Here is a 17,844-nt window from a genome sequence, read left to right as displayed (position 1 = left end):
TGAGCTAAGGTCACATAGACCTCGCCCAATCACTCTGGTAAGTCTTCAAGGTAGACTCCCAAACCTTCACAGACTTCGTTCACTGGCAATCCACAATGTCTCTTGGATGCTCAGAACGCGACGCCTAACCGGCTGGAGGATGCACAGTCCTCAAGTGTAATAAGTCTTCAGATCACACAGACAAGAAGACTTAAGTGATGCCCAATTCTCTCTGGCTCTGGTGGTTAGGGCTTTTATCCTCGCAGGGAATTCTCTCTCAAAGGCTTCGAGGTGGGTTGCTCTCAAACGACAAAAGCCGTACTTTCAATCTGAGCAGCCAACCGTTTATGGTTGTAGGGGGTGGGCTATTTATAGCCACTTGGCAACCCGACTTGATTTGTCCGAAATGACCCTGGGTCACTAAGGAACTAACACGTGTCCCAACGGTCAGATTTCAAACTCACACGACAACTTTACTTGGGCTACAAGCAAAGCTGACTTATCCGACTCTGGACAAGATTCGCTCTCATAGTCTTCACTCGAAGACATAGGTTTTTGGTTTAGGCATCACTTCAGTCATTCTGACTGGTTCTCTTGGACCCCACTTAACAGTACGGTGGTTCCTATGACTCAACACAAAAAGAAAAAGAACTACGAAAGATCTAAGTCTTCGAGCTCCATAGGCTTCATATCGTGTCTTCTCTTGTCATAGTCTTCAATGTGAATATCTTCATATACCACCTTTGACTTCAATGTCTTCATAAAGTTTTAGGGGTCATCTCTGGTAGTAAAACCGAATCAATGAGAGACTTCTACTTGTGTTATCCTGCAATTCTCACAAACACATTAGTCCCTCAACTAGGTTTGTCGTCAATACTCCAAAACCAACTAGGGGTGGCACTAGATGCACTTACAGTTTAACTATACTAGGAAACATGTAGCTGGAGAACAAAATTGTATGCTCCTGTCACAATAAGCACGACTCGAGGCCTCTCAACAATTCCACATTGCTTATTATCCCTCCTGTCCTCATTGAAAGTGTCGTCGTGTCCACCTAATTGCAAAGCGTTCAAACATGATCAATAGCAAGGTAGTGACCCAAACCACCACATGACACACCTGCCATTGGACCACACCAGCGCCAGGGAATGTTTCAAACTTTTAAAAACAACCCCGTCGAGTTGGATATGAGGGCCATCATCTGTGAGCTCCCTGCATTTGGTTCATACACCGCCCTCTCCCACTCGTTTTAAAATTGTTTTTTTAAATGCATGAACTGTATTTTGAAAATATATTAGATGCAAACCACCCCCACATGTGTGCGTTTGTATGAGAGGCTGGCATCCGAGTATGACCAGGCTGGTACCACCGAGCGTATAACGAGCGAGGTGTAACTCACCTGAGCAATCAACGAAAAGTTCCCGCCCTCTCTTCTACACGAATATTCTTGTCATGGAAGGCCCAAAAATATCATCCAAGTGTGCGGTAGGGCTGTGCAAGATGCTTTTCCGACATTTCTCATAATGCTTAGTCGATACATGTTTTCCCAAGTTTATTGTCATGAAAGTGTTCCTACTATAATGTAATTTTATTTTTTAAAGGGTGTTGCAAGTGTTCTCTTCTTGTAGCGTGTATTTATAGATCTGATATAATCAGTACTACATGGCCAAAACAACACTGACCGACCAAAGCGCATCATCACCGATATGCAACGACTCGTCAGTGCTTCTAGGTCAACGAAGACTTCATCATTACAGGTGGGTCAGCCGACGAGTGCTGACAATCACAAGGGCCCCAAGCAGAGTTTCATCATCGACAACTTTGGGTTGCACTACTATTGTCAATATCACATACAAATATTGTCAATATTTCATCTCATATGTGAATATACGAATCTTTTACATTACATTTCATGGCATAAACATACATTTTTAGCCTCACATACAACAGTTGTAGATCATAAGCATCACATTGGTACATTTTTCACATACAAGTTCTGCTATCCTTTGTTGGTTTCATCATTGTTTTTGCCGCGTTGTTGGTTACATCCTTCTCGTTGTCCATAGATCTGCCATGTTGCATTTCAATATCCGAACTATTGAAGAAACTAACTCATGTTGCATATGAATAGTCAGATATCTATTTAATTTGGGGGTAAAGGCTGCTAAAATATTTTCAATACATGTTTCATTATTTATTTATTTTTCTTCTTCTTTGATTATATGTGTTTTTATCAGTTTCTTTCTTTTTCTTCTTCTTTTTTCAATACATGTATACTTTTTAATACACATTGTATATTTTTTGTATTCACACGGAACTTATTTTTGATACACGTTGAACATTTGCCAAATACATGATGAACATTTCTTTAAATACATGTCTTGAACTTTTTTAAATACATATTATACATTTTTAAATACACATTGAACTTTTTTAATGGTATGTTTTTAAATTAATCAGCGTTTTTTACATTGTATAAACATTTTTAAAAAAACGTGATAAATATTTGTTCGAAATACACATCGGAATGTTTTTTGAATAAATGTAATACATTTTTGAAATACACATTGAACATTTTTTAAATGGTATGAAGCATTTTTTAAACTACACAAAAAATTTTCATGCATATATTTTTTAAACGTCACGAGCACATTTTTGTAACGTGCGAACACTTTTCTAAATGTCACCAATATTATCTAATGCGATCGTCATTTTAGCCACGTGAATTTTTTTATACTGTGTTTTTAAAATGTGCCACAAACACTTTTAGTGTCTCAGAATCCAAATGTAAGTAAGAATAAATAAATGAACAAAAACATAGAAAGGATGAAACAAGAAAATCTGATGCTAAAAAACCCAGCGCTTGCTCACTGAGAAAAAAGCCCGCTGGGCGAGCGCTCTGTTGCTTCAACTGCTGTAACTTTGGTAGTGGGCTGTCCCACAATAGTGCCATTTGCAGGCGAGCCTCGGGCCGTCCCAAATGGCCCGGCCCAAGTCTTAGCATTAGCATTCCTGCCACCGCCGCTAAACCCTCCTGAACCTGCCGTGCCTTCGGCGGCGCCACTTCCCCACCGACTTCTTCCATCCCCCGCCCCGGCGTGGCCAGCACTTATATGTCGCTCTCCCTCTCTCTCTCCCACAGCCCCAGGCGGTTCCTCCCCCTCCTCCTCCCCGCCCCGCCCTTCGCAATGCCTCCTCGCCGCGACCACGTACGCCCCTCCTCCCTCCTCCTCCCCCCCCTCTCGAGCTCCCCAAACCCTAACCGCGTCTCCCGCAGGGCAAGCAGACGCATCAGAGATGGAAGCCCAAGGCCGCCCCCGCCCCCGCCCCAGCCCCCGCCCCGGCCCCCTCGTCCGCGGCCGTCGAGAGGATGGCCCTTGCGCCGAGCGCGGCAGGGGCGGCGCAGGTGTGGGTGCCCAGGGGCTACGCGACCTCGGCGTCCTCGTCCTCGTCCTCCGCGGTCACCGCCGCCGAGCAGGGCGGCGCCGACGACAAGCTCTCCAGGCTGATCAAGGGGGCCGCGGAGTTCTCGGTGGACAACAACACCTTCACCGAGGCGCAGATCAGGGCCACCTTCTACCCCAAGTTCGAGAACGAGAAATCTGATCAGGAGGTGCGTGGTTGGTTGGGTCCCCCCCTCATCATCATCTAGGTGTTTGTTGAATTGCTCGTTGCTTCGATCACCTTGTGACAATCAACACAAGTGTCTCCCGAGTAACCGTCGGGGAACTGCTCGGTGTTCATGATCGTTTGATGCTTGTGGACACATTTCGCATTACGAGTAGTGACTTAGTTCCACAGTTTCCTGTAGCCATACCTTGACCCAACTTTAGTTGATTTTTAGTTGATGGGACAACCGTAATATTCCTGGTACACTCGGGCTCAGTTTGCGTTTGATGTGATGTGCGTGTCTACAAGTTAGTTTGGAGAAGAACGTGTGAGAAGTCTATTACTCTGTTTAGTGAATCTGATTAATCCATAAATTCTATTTTCCACTGATTGTTCTCATATGGTTTTGGAACACAATAAATGCAACACACGGCTATCTAAAGCGGTTCAATGGAACTTCATAATCTACTGTAATGCTAAAAGAGTATTGCTCGTTTTTTTTCTAGGTTTCTGTTCCACTGTGCAGAAACAGAGTTTTTTCAGAGTATAATCCATGCACTCCACTGTGCTTTCAGCCAATTGGATACTTGAGAATGATGTCTGCAGTCTGCATTCTAGCTGTATAGACCTTGAACATCATGATTTGTGACCTTGTTCCCCTGTTTCCAGTAGCCATACTTTATAATGGTTATAAGACAGGCCACCTTAATTGTCCTGCTACACTTGGGCTTAGTTTGCGGTTGATGTGTTTGAAAAGAGCGTGTTGAAACTTGAAAGTCTATTACTCCTTTTAGTAAATCAGATCAATAGATAAATTTAGTTTTCCAGTTATTGTCCTTGTATGATTTGGAACACAACAAACAAAATATAATAAGAATATCTAAAAGCGGTTCAACGGAATTATCAGAATCTACCGCAATGCTAAAAGAGTAAAAGGAGCCTAGTTTCCAACTTTTTAAATCAGAATTACTCACTTTGCTAGGTTTCATTGCATTTGTGATATAAGAGTTTTTCTTTTCTTTTGCTGAGTAATCCATGCACTCCATTGTACTTTCAGCCATTGGATGCTTGAACATGATGTCTGCAATCTGCAATGTAGCTGTATAGACCTTGATGGGTTTGATAAATATGAACGTATTTAGTTGTTCTTGATGGAATATATTAATGAACTAACTATACAGGAGATATTTTAGTAACAGTGGGATCTGGCTCATTTAGTGTCTCTTATTCCCATTTAGTAAATGGAATATTAACTAGAATTTTCACTATGACCCCACCTGTGTGATTGCAGACAAGAACTCGGATGATTGAGATTGTGTCACAGGGATTAGCCACCATTGAGGTATGTCTAATTCGTTATTTCCTTCTAATTAATTGCCTTTTGGGAACTAAAACTAGAGTCTATACTGTTTGTTCGATGTGATTACCCTGCTGCCTAATAAGAAGTGTTTATCCTGCTAAGATATTATGTTTTTCCAGGTTACGCAAAAGCACTCAGGATCTCTGTTTATGTATGCTGGTCACCTTGGTGGTGCATATGCCAAGAACAGCTTTGGAAATATGTACGCTCTGTTCTTTTATCTGCATTATTTCTTGAGCTACTTGTGTTCTGACTGAAGGCATAAATTCGGCTTGTAGCTTCACCGCCGTGGGCGTTTTTGTCCTGGGTCGCTTATTTCGTGAAGCTTGGGGCAGCAAAGCTCCTAAAATGCAAGCGGAATTCAATGATTTTCTCGAGGTATTCCACACCCATTGCAGCTTTTGTCAAGAATTTCATGTGTTGACTTTTGTTCTCCATGTTCCTGTGTCTGGGCCTTTCAGTACTTGATACACATCAATTCTTTAGCTTACAGTATAAGTGCAACTTGGGTAATTATTATTATTATTATTATTATTATATATATATATATATATATTTTGCACTTCGATTTTTTTTCATCACAGCTCCTTAATTTGACATCTTTCCTAATTTGTACAAACTCACATAAGCAAATATAAAATCTAATGCCTACCAATTAAATCAAAACATGCCTTGGTGCTTATTTGACTGTTGGAGCTAGTTTGTTGGAATTAAGCACAATCAAGCATCCTTACTTTATCCTCTGTGCCTTTTGTTCTCAGCAGTTCTCTTAAGATTTCTGATTTTGCCCCTGTTTTGTGCTTCTAGAAAAACCGAATATGTATTTCAATGGAACTTGTGACAGCTGTATTAGGAGACCATGGGCAAAGGCCAAAGGATGATTATGGTATGCCTATTTTTCTCCTGACTAAAGTGTTCACTGTTCAATGTGTACTTTGTTCGCCATCATTTCATTCTGATATTGCATTCAAGCTGTAAATGCTGCATTATTCTTACATTTTCCTTCTGAAGTATGAAGTCACCTGCTGCATTTGTTCCAGTTCATCAACTTCCTCATTATTGATAATCTCCTTTGGTATGATGTTATATCAGTTATATTTTGGCTTTTGTGCAGCTGTGGTTACAGCTGTGACAGAATTGGGCCATGGCAAGCCTCAGTTCTATTCTACCCCAGAGGTGATTTCATTTTGTCGGAAATGGCGGCTACCAACAAATCATGTCTGGCTATTTTCCACAAGGTGCCCATCTGATAACTTCATGTGTGGAAGGTTCTCCGCCTATAGTGTTTGGCTGCCTTGTTTGACACAATTACTTTTAGAAACACAGTACAAACGCAGACGCTCATATATGCACACCCACAGTACAAATAAGGCGTTTGACATGATATGTGCATTGCCCATTTAATGGGACTAAGGGAGGATGGAAGACTTGGTACAATTAATTTATTTATTTAATGATGGCACCTCATGTAGTCGCACTGTACAGAAGAGAGAAGACATCCACTTCTTAATTGTGACATCCCATGTTTTGCAACCGTCCAGTGTTTCAAAAGCAAGTGCTGTGTTATTATGTTTGCCACAGTAGATTGTTGCTTGAATATGAAAATCAGCCAACTTATGCTCGTGAAGTTACTAAATTCTTGTTCTGTTCTCCTGTGTATCATCAACTGTTATGTTGATGTTATTATGTTTGCCACAGTAGATTGTTGCTTGAATATGAAAATCAGCCAACTTATGCTCGTGAAGTTACTAAATTCTTGTTCTGTTCTCCTGTGTATCATCAACTGTTATGTTGATGTGCATCCTCTTGGAGCTCTTAAGTGAACTGTCTATATTGCATTATTGCTAGAGATTGTCCTACAGATTTTTCTTGGTGCCTGTCACCGAACAGCTATTTTCATTCCATTCCTCTGTTTGATTGCATGCAAGTATCACTTTCAGATGAACGCACATATTCATTCGGCGCCGGGTCCGCTCATAACATTGTTATGCTTTCTGTTTACATCTCCATTAGGAAATCTGCCACTTCATTCTTTGCTGCCTATGACGCTTTGTGTGAAGAGGGTACTGCCACACCTGTATGCAAAGCCCTTGATGAAATAGCTGATATATCTGTGCCAGGTATGACCATCTTGAAAGTTTTTTTCCTGTACTCTTTTCTCTACACTTCTGCTATAAACTGGTCTGGTATATTTTTATCTCTCCCCACTATCAAAGTAGTAACTATTTGTTCTAGGGTCAAAGGATCATGTAATGGTGCAGGGTGAGATTCTTGAAGGTCTGGTTGCCCGTATTGTCAGTCGTGAAAGTTCAGTTCAAATGGAAGAGGTTTTGAGGAACTTTCCAATACCTTCATTAGATGGAGGTAAGCCACTATAATGAATTTATCTTGTTGTTTGAGTGAATAGGTGAGTTATTTAGGAAGGTTCGGTTTATATATAGATGACCTTGACCAAGCTTTCATCTAAATATTAAGTTTCTTTTAAAAAAAAAATTGAAGTCACCTAATAAGACTTCTTCTCATATAAAGAAAACCAGGCTACCCTTTTTTTGGTTTTATTATATTTGTAGTTTTTATACCATATGGCAGCGCTAATCCTGCCAGTCACTTAGTGTGCTTCCGACTCTGAGCTAACTCTGCAACACCAATGCTTATAGTCAAATACATATTGACCCGATAGTCCGATACACAGATACAGAGATTTGCCGTTTACCAAAAAAAATGCCTACACATTACATGCATAACTATTTTGTAATCATTAGCAATTGATATATCATGGTTGGATCTGTAGATCACAGAGGTTAATCACAATTGATCAATTCTTCTCAAGTGAATACAAAGGAAACGATCCAGCAAACATGAAAATATGGAGTATGAATGTCCGTGTGGTTTTAAGTTCAACCTATCAATTTATCATAGGTGGTTCGAGTTCAAACTAACAAAAAAAGAAGAAACATTCACTCTTGGAAAGTGGTGTCACAGATCTGAGAACCTTAATGTCAGTACAATATGCATCTATCCTAACAAAGATTCTCTGATGCATTTGATCATGTTCCGAGATTGTTTGGGACTTCTTATCTGTGAAGTTGTAAACACTTTATATGTCTACTGATTCACAGAGTTACTATTATATGCAGGTGACTCTGATTTAGGACCAAGTTTACGAGACATATGTGCTGCTAATAGGTCAGATGAGAAGCAGGTAATATTTAATGTTGTGAAGTGGTATTCTCCTCTCCTTCGTGCTTTGTCTTAACTTTGTATTAGTTCTACCTTGCTGTAACTTCTACTTTTACATCACAGCAAATTAAAGCACTTCTTGAAAATGTTGGATCTTCAATGTGTCCAGACCACCGTGATTGGTTTGGATACAGTGGTCTTGAGCCCCAGTCTCGAAATGCTGATAAATCAGTTGTCACTCATTTTTTGCAAGCACATCCCACGGACTATGCAACTAAGAAATTACAGGTTAGCAGATTTTATTGGTTCTTGTCCAACAATACATTGTTCTTGACCGTAATAGAGATACTTCCATTTTAAATGCATGATAACTGCAACACCAGTAAGCCAATAGCTTGTTATATGGTAATTCTTCCTGTTCTGGACTGTTACAGGAGATGATTGGTCTGATGAAGCGGAAAAATTTCTCTGCATCTTTCAAATCTTACTGGAATTATCAAAAGGTTGATTCTCTTTCAAATGATAACTTGTGTTACAAGATGGTTATCCATGTGTACAGTGATTCTGTTTTTAGACGCTATCAGCAAGAGATGAGGTAAGCTTGTGAAATCATCCTTGTGTATGACTCCCTCCATTTCATCAAACTATAAAGTTTAATTTTGCACCCTTCTTAAAAAATATAAGGCCTGCATTTGGAAGTAACTATTTTTTCTTGCTTTTGCCACCATTCATCTCTCATCTCCCTTCATTTTTATGGTTAAATACTCATACTAATTGTTTTCTCCTTCCATAGACAATGACTTCATGGCTAGTTGGCTACCATGGTCATTTTCCTACACTAATAATGGGCTTATTGAATTCCCACGCCTGACTTAGTTACGCCTTGTAATATGAAATGGAGAGAGTATCTCATTAACTTATGGAAGTATTTTCTTTATTCTTCTCTTTTTGAGATTTATTAGGTCTAATGAATCCTGCATTCCCCTTTATAGGAAAAATCAAGAGTTGTGGCCACTGTACAGAGGTAAGTTGAACCTTTTTTTATATAAAACTCTCACCTCTCATGACAATCAATTTTTAACTCTTGCAATTAATGCATGCACTGATGTGCCTTTGACTGATCTACGTTTCATGGTTAGGTTTCTTTGTTGATGTAAACCTGTTCAAGGCGAATAATAAGAAGGCTGCTGAACTTTCCAAAGACAGTAACACTTTACTGAGAAATATCAATGGTGCTTTGGATTCAAGTTTGTCAAGTAAGGATGGTCTAGCTGACGAGGATTCAAATTTGATGGTTAAACTAAAATTTCTGACTTATAAGGTACTTTGCTATTGTTTTCAGCTTCTTTTGGGACTTGGCTCATTTGGTCAACTTCTTGAGATACTAGTCAATGTGTACGTGCAATGCACGTTAATTTAGAAGTATATTAAGTGCATGTGGATATTAAGTGGATATTATTTGCGTGTTATTATGTGATTAGCACTATTTTTGGCATGAAATTAACTGCACGCTAAACGTGTTGAGCGCTCGACATCGAAGCAGTCTAGGTTGTTGGATTGACATGATTTGATGGTCGAGATTAATTGGATCTGCCCCTTTGGGTCTTTTTATATTGGTATAGATGAATACTATCCTGTTTACTTGGGATTGGTTACTATCATGTTCAATTTGGTAATTAAGTTTTGCAATGGTACTAATGTGCATGCTTATGGTTGTGCGTTCCTGTTACTTCCTGCGGATCTCCCTCTTGACATTTCTCTATGGACTATTGGACTCCCTTTCCTTAAGTAGATTCTTCATTCTTGCACATGGGAGAGGTCTACAACTGTATAGGTTTAACTTTGCTGAATATGTTTTTCTAAGAATTTTCTTGTATTTCTACCTGACAGATAAGGACATTTTTAATTCGGAATGGCCTGTCCACCCTCTTCAAAGATGGCCCATCTGCGTATAGAACTTATTACCTGAGGTATGCCATGTAGGCCAATCTTATCCAACTTTCAAGCTTCAACTTTCCTCTGCTTCTCTTTGAACAATTGATAGGAAATCAATGCCAATAGAGACAATTAACTATTTTGTGAACTTTATAATTGCTGGTTTAGTTTTGTGCTCTACATAATTTATGTAATTTCAGAAAACAGTTGTAACACATCCTCCAGCCTTCAACCTAGTTGGTATATATATAACAGCGAATGGCAATACCTATAAGGCAGGGACACACAGATGTCTATAATTTTGTGAAATTCAAGAATTTTCCTTCGGCAAGTGATGATTTCATGCTTGAAGATTCTACCACATGCAATTGCTGTAGCTGAGTTGCCAATTGTGACTAATTACATGGTCTTGCTGCTTTTGTACTGAATAGAAGCAGTGCTTTCCCTGATATTAATGTTCCTGAATGTGTTAAATAGGCAAATGAAGATTTGGGGAACATCAGCAAGTAAGCAGAAAGAGCTCACCAAAATGTTGGACGAATGGTATATTGCTAAATTCTCTCTTCATAGCATTTATCCTTAGTTTCTTACAAACGTTTGTGTTAACTAAACTGGTTACCCATTGCAGGGCTGTATACATCAGAAGAAAGTATCAAAATAAGCAGCTGCCATCCTCAACATATCTTAGCGAAGCAGAACCTTTCCTTGAACAATATGCTAAGCGTAGTCCTGCAAACCAGGCTTTGATAGGGGCTGCTGGTGACTTGGTTCAAACAGAAAATTTCTTGGCCATACTTGATGCACAGAGAGATGAAGAGGGTGACCTTCAGCCAGAACGTGGGACAGCTCCTTCTAGTCCTACGTCGACATCCCTGGACGTTGTTTCGAAAACTGAGGGCCTTATTGTCTTCTTTCCTGGTAAATTTGATTTCTACCAGATTCTGAGACTTAAGTTTATTGATTTTGAATTGTACTCAGTGATTGTAATAATCGGGATACTGAGAATGTTTACCACTGCTCAAGAAAGATAAAAAAAAGGACGACACAGATTCTTGGTTCTGAATTTTTTAACACGCTTGAGCATTCATAAGATGCAGGAACCCTATTTGGCGTGGCTTTAGCTTATGTCAGCTATCGAACTTAATAGCTTAACCAGATAAAGCAGATTAGTTAGCCATAGAAGTTGGGTACTAGCAGATGTTCATATCCGTAAGCATAAAAAATACTTGTTCTTTGGGCTTTGGCTGCCTGGATTAAGCTTATAAATCCAATGGGCATACGTATAGGCCCTAAGGTTGGTGTCAGTATGCCTCAATGCCAGACAAACCTTGTTTTCTTCAGTAATGCCGTGTTTGTGTATATATATATATATATATATATATATATATATATATATATTACCTCTTATCTCTATTATCAACGTATCATATGAAGTCATGCAACACCTGGTTCATACCTGAAACAGTTTTTTATAAAATATATCTGCTGCCAAACATTTCTCGCTGCTGCCAAACATTTCTCGCTTAGTAATTACTATGGCTCATTATCTTCTTTTGTCATGTTTATTCTTCTTTCAGGTATACCTGGTTGTGCGAAATCTGCTTTATGTGAGCAAATATTAAACACGCCCGGTGGCCTTGGTGATAATCGTCCTCTTCATAGTTTGATGGGAGATCGTACTAAAGGTATGGAACGTCTGCAACATTTTCTACTGATGTTCATCGGGCCCAACTTGTTCTTAGATCTTCTACAAACTGGAGTGTGGATGCGTTCAATTGTTGCAGCTTTCTAGTGGTCACATATAGTAGATCATCACAGCTGTGCCTTCTCTAGGACTACCCTATTGTTCACCACGATAATAAATTATTGGTGTGTGCCTTGCTCTGACAAAGATATTATTCATTATTCTCTAAATAGCAGCTGATAAGGTTTGCTTTTTGCCAAGAAATACATTTTCCATGGACAGTAGACCACTTTAGCCAGCATTGATTAGAGATAGAACATTATCCCCAGTTTACATCTCCGGAGCACTTTCGGACCAAGAACATGTTCAGAGCTAGTATAATTTACATACAGAGGGGCAAAATACGCAAAGTCATGTTGCTGTGCCGGTGCCGCACATGCATATTATGAGGTGACAGGAATATTGTTAACCCCCCTCGCATGGGATGCCGATGTAGTTTGATTTTTTTTTCTGTTCATTATTGTACGCAGAGTTTGGCACGTGTATCCCCCCTGGGACGCCAGAACAGGGAGCGAATCCGGCAGTTCTTAGCTGTTCGATTACGCGTCTGCATGCCTGGTAGATAGCTGATAAATGGACTGCCAATGTTGTGTTGACGCGAAAACGAAAGAAGTGTGGCAAATCCAATTTCATAACTGCCGCATTATAGCAGTAGAGATTTATCAGTATATCAGTGTCAGTGTTTTTCAGATTGCCACAAATTTTGTGTCGCTACTTATTGCTTCAAAAATTTCCTGCTGTTTTAGGTGCTATATTTCGGCCAAAGTAATACATTATTTATTTGACCATTTTGTTAACTGTTCACCCTTACAGGAAGATACTGGCAAAAGGTTGCTGATGAGCGAAAAAAGAAACCATTTAGAATAACCCTCGCTGATAAAAATGCACCAAACGAGGAAGTCTGGCGGCAGGCAAGATTACTGTTTCCTTGCTTTGTTTCCCCTTGAAAATTGGTTATGACAATATAGGAAGAACTGAACTGATAAATCATTTGTTCCAGATTGAGGATATGTGTGGGATGACAAAGGCTGCTGCTGTTCCTGTTATTCCTGATTCTGAAGGTAACTTGTGCTTCATTATTTATTTTTCATTTTGCAAGGAACTCAAAAGAGAAACATCAAATTGCATTTCTCTGGGAACTTTTGCATCTGTTTGAATTGTGAGAGAAATGTGACGCATCGCACTCAAATCAATCCAGAGATCATGTGGACCCCATGACTTCATTAATAGTCTCAGTGAGGCCTCTTATTGACTTGCCACAATAGGGGCTTAGGTTCCCAATAAGTCGTTTTGGTGGACGAGCACCTGATAGCTCGCAATCATGTCCGCACAGGTGCATTGGGATCGGCTATGTCGATGTATTCACCAGCAGTATAGGTAGGGAAGATTGATTACTTGATGTCCTATTTCATCCGCGGAAGGGTGGCCTGGCTCATGGGCCACGGCAGTCAATGCGGCCAAACATGTTTCTGTGCCGGGGCATGCCCACTTAAACACATGCATGGGTCTTACTTCAAAATTTGAATAGTTCGTGATTAAGATTTGCAATTGACATCACAATTGATTGTTTTTTTAAGGAGAAAAGGCTCGCTGCAATATTGGCTTGACTAATCTAAATTAACAGTGTCATGATTTGTAGTTAACAGCAGGTGTGCACAAGACATCAATATTTTGAGTATCAAAACTTTACGCCTAAATCACCACTTTTTTATCAAAAAAATTCTCACGACATGAACCATTGCCGCATTAACACGAACAAAGCATCACCATTTAGATGCAGTAACCCAATTAAGTGAGAACCAATTTGCAATTAGTGTCAATTCCATTTGAATCCATTCAATCAGTGGCAAGACTCTGGATTTAGAGGCCCTAACACATGAACAAATAGATAACTATCAGGAATTGGAGTCCAACCAAATTTTAATAAGAACACACGCACTGGTTCACCACCAGATTTACGGTCTGACTCAAATATGACCGTATTGCCCCTGAATCCTAGAAAAACTGAATTAGGTAAGATATGGTCCAGATTATAACACCAGGTAAGAGAATAGTAATATACAGAAACAATTGGTTGAATCTACCCTACCGTGAACAATCAATTCTGAACGGATGGAACCAAAGGTCAGATCTAGCCACGCTAATGCCGGCTGAGATCTTTGGCAGGGTTGGTGTCTACGCTGCCAGATCTGGTGCCTCGCCACCTTAAACAATCTCCACGACTATCGTGCCCTCCTGGCCACCTCCATTAGCGGACCTAAAAGAAACAATAGTTACGTGGTCCCTGGTATCTAGCATTCTACCCACAATGGTTGGCCATACAATCGCGATTCATAATGGAAAGGAACATATACCTATTTACATAACAAATCCTATGGTAGGTCGCAAATTGGGGGAATTCGTGCCTACTCGCATTTCACGAGTTATGAAAATGCAAGAAAGGATACTAAATCTCGTCGTTGCAATACCCTCATTGCTGGATGTCGGAGTTCATGAAGACGTGTGAGTCACGAGCTCCATTCTTTGGTTACTGCCTTCACTCCTGGTGTTGCAGCCCAGCACCACATCTGTGTTGGGATGACCTCCAGCAGACCATGATGGATCTAGACCTTTTCCTCGCAAAGAAGAATCTTGATTTCTTTTTCGTTGTCGGAGTTATAGCGCTGCCTAGAAGAGAGGGAGGGAGGGAGGGCATGTGTTGCATCCCTATGCCACTGCGTACGCGTTTGCTACTTGTATTCAACAAATCAACTGTGCGAAAATCCAGATGGACACCTATTCCAGAATCATGAGTCCGGATTGAAAATTCACTCTTCCATATATCCTGCAAGGGGATTGTTAAAACTCTGGATCGACATTACAAATTTTATTGCATACATCTCTGTTTATGACTGATCATGCCTTGTTCTTGAATAAGTTTCATAAGTTTTCTTCTTGTTCCTTGAATCAACAGGCACCGATTCAAATCCATTCTCTCTTGAAGCTCTTGCTGTTTTCATGTTTCGTGTACTCCAACGGGTCAATCATCCGGTATGTACACGATATTTACTCTTACACAAGTTTGTTGATGCTCACCGTTATACATTCTAAATTGTTTCCACAATTTATAAAAGGGAAATCTGGACAAATCATCACCAAATGCTGGCTATATTTTGCTAATGTTTTACAACCTCTATGATGGCAAGGTATGTACATTTAATGATAAACTGTTTCAACTCCTGCTGGAATATACCAAATTATCAATGTTCATCAACAAACTAATTTCAGTGCCGAAGAGAATTTGAAAGTGAATTATATGAGCGTTTTGGCTCTTTGGTTAAGATGCCTCTCCTGAAGCCAGAGAGGTAAGATTAATGTTACTATTTCCGCCACTAGTTTATCAAATGTCCTGTTTCTTATATTCTTGATACTGTTTGTCCCATTCTTTTATATGGCTGGGCAATGCATTTTTCATTCCATGTCTCTACAATACCATGTTAGTAGAGCTATACATTTTATTTTATTTTCACTTGATTAAACATTCAGGAAGACAACTTGTTCAACACATTTGTTATCCAGATAAATGTGTGGTTTTTCATGTCATGTGCCAGAGAATGGCTATGTCCTCTTTGTACATTCTGATTGATATGTTGCTTTGCGTACTTGTATCCACTGAACTGCTAGTTTGCTACTTAAATTTCATGCAGAGCTCCATTGCCTGGTGATGTCAAAACTATCTTAGATGAGGGAATGAGCTTATTCAGACTGCATCAAAGCAGGCATGGGAGGTATGGAACTGTTAAGCAGTTTTCATTGTACACCCTTCTCGGAGTACAAACTTCGTGCAGTTTCAGCTGTCATTTTTTTCATAACTAGCGACACATTATTAAATTCATGATTATTTATATGCTGGCTGATTTTCACAATAATGTCATATCAGAGTGGAGCCATCAAAAGGTTCATATGCTCAAGAATGGGCTCAGTGGGAGAAAAGACTACGTGTGGTCTTGTCAAGGAATGCTAATTATCTTACATCCATTCAGGTAACCATGTTGTTAGGCAATAGAATGGTTTTGCAATTTGTAGTTTATAAATGATGACCTTTAATTAGGGACTTGCACTGGTATTCTCTGGAATCATAAGAAGCTGTTTACTGTGACGTTTACAAATTTCACTGTACAGAAAGAGAGGATGTGTTTCTTTTGTTATAATGTTCTCATTTATTAGGTTCCATTTGATGTTGCGGTGAAAGAAGTACTGGAACAGTTGAAGGCTGTTGCAAAAGGTGATGTCAAAACTCCTGATACTGCAAAGCGAAGGTTTGGGAATATCGTTTTTGCTGCAGTTACAGTACCCCAGGCAGATATATTGAGCCTTCTCCGAAAGGTAAGATATGCATGCTCAACTTAGTCCTTAAGGTGTATGAACTTTCCCAGTTCTAGTTTTCGTAGTCATGTGACTGCTGCCGCAAGGTTTTGTCATCATGCAGCAGTCATGGATGATGCTCTAATTTAACCATTTACACATTGCGTAACTGTAACAGTTGGGCCAGAATGATGGTGATGTAAACAATTTTCTCAACGGCATAAAAGTGGAGGATAACCTAAGCAAGGCTCATGTCACCCTTGCCCACAAAAGAGCCCATGGTGTAGCTGCAGTTGCTAGCTATGGAGTCTACCAGAATCAGGAAGTCCCAGTGTCGTTTAACGCCTTCCTCTACACTGATAAGATGGCTGCTCTTGAGGCACAACTTGGAACTGTAAATGGCGAGAAGATCGATTCCAAAAATGACTGGCCACATGTTACTCTTTGGACAGCCCCTGGTGTTGCACCAAAGGAAGCAAACATGCTGCCGCAGCTGTTTTCATCAGGACAAGCAAAACGTGTACTGATCGACCCTCCGATCACCATCTCAGGAGTGCTTGACTTCTACTGATTCCTGTCTTGGTTTTAGAATTTGATGTAGACTTGAGCATGGAATCAGGAGTCTTCGGGTAACAACTTTGTAAATATGTTTTGAGTTTCATGCCACGAAATTTTCAAGGGATTTCTAAAGGTTCTTAGGAGTTATGGCAACAGCTTCGTAAATATGTTGAGGTCCCAAAATTTCCAAGCTATTATTAAAGGACCCATCGAGACTGATACTAGTCTTTATACATGGATAGATGAAACATGTGCCCCTGCGAATTAACATAAATCAAAATTGATAGATTGGTAATGATTACTGAAGGACCCTCTTAGCTGGCGAACATTCGGCAGGAGAGGTTAGGGCTGGTAATTTCTTTGGAGTGACATGACAGACAAATTAAAACTGCCACCCTTTTGATCTCGCTCGTACAAAACTGCAATAAAAAGGAGGAATTTGAGGATTTGCCACGTCTTTAATTATACTTTGAGGATTTGCCCCCGTTTACCCTGTAACTGAGGATTTACCACACATTTGCTGTAATCTTGAGAATTTGCCCTCTGTACACGGTTTGGATCATTTGGCAGATTATAGTATAAATTATGTGACCAAAATGCCCCTGGTCCAAATCAGGATGATTAATCCCAATCGGACATGTATCTTATCTCTTCTTCCTTTTGCCTGTACTCTGTTCGTCTGGATGGCCTCCCTGCAACCTCGCCGTACGTCGTGCGACCTCGCAGCGGCTATACCGGCAAGGGCGTCCTCCCCTGAGCTGCTGCTGTGTGGTGTTGTGCCTCCTTGAGCTTGCGACGCCCTCACTGTGCGCAACCTTCCACGAGCTGCCGCTGCATGCTGCTGTGCGTCCGTGAGATGCAGCGAGGTCTCGCTGTGTGGAACCTTCCCCGAGCTGCTGCTTCCTCCTGCTGACCCTCGCCGAGCTTGCTGTTGCCGCAATGGGCTCTGCCTTCCCCGAGCTGCTGCACAGGTTCGTGCTCTCCCAAATCTAAGAAACTTCAGACTTGTGGTTCTGTGTACTTTCTGAAGTTGTGAGCTTCAGATTTGTCATTCTGAGTACTTCTTAATATTCTAATTTCTGCTCCGCCAAATGATCTCAAATTCTCCCAGAAATTCACGGTTTTCAGTAACTGT

At 40.3% G+C, this 17,844-nt stretch overlaps 1 protein-coding gene across 1 annotated transcript; it reads left to right on the top strand.

Annotated features, from left to right (window-relative positions):
* The first annotated feature begins 3,034 nt into the window (after positions 1-3,034).
* On the top strand, positions 3,035-16,950 carry LOC123187714 (tRNA ligase 1). The gene is made up of 27 exons (XM_044599639.1): positions 3,035-3,188; positions 3,257-3,592; positions 4,880-4,930; positions 5,068-5,150; positions 5,227-5,326; positions 5,756-5,834; positions 6,063-6,186; positions 6,962-7,068; positions 7,184-7,312; positions 8,086-8,150; positions 8,252-8,416; positions 8,563-8,723; positions 9,121-9,152; positions 9,268-9,449; positions 10,019-10,098; positions 10,541-10,606; positions 10,692-10,981; positions 11,641-11,748; positions 12,621-12,718; positions 12,808-12,868; positions 14,761-14,837; positions 14,921-14,992; positions 15,075-15,151; positions 15,494-15,574; positions 15,727-15,829; positions 16,014-16,172; positions 16,330-16,950. Exons 1-27 carry the CDS (start codon positions 3,093-3,095, stop codon positions 16,720-16,722), a joined length of 3,375 nt encoding a protein of 1,124 aa, XP_044455574.1. The 5' UTR covers positions 3,035-3,092; the 3' UTR covers positions 16,723-16,950.
* Positions 16,951-17,844: the final 894 nt, after the last annotated feature.

The sequence above is a fragment of the Triticum aestivum genome, chromosome 2A (assembly GCF_018294505.1).
Source record: "Triticum aestivum cultivar Chinese Spring chromosome 2A, IWGSC CS RefSeq v2.1, whole genome shotgun sequence".
Taxonomy (NCBI): Eukaryota; Viridiplantae; Streptophyta; class Magnoliopsida; order Poales; family Poaceae; genus Triticum; species Triticum aestivum.
Note: the sequence above shows the minus strand (reverse complement) of the source record. Positions and strands in the feature narration are given on the sequence as shown.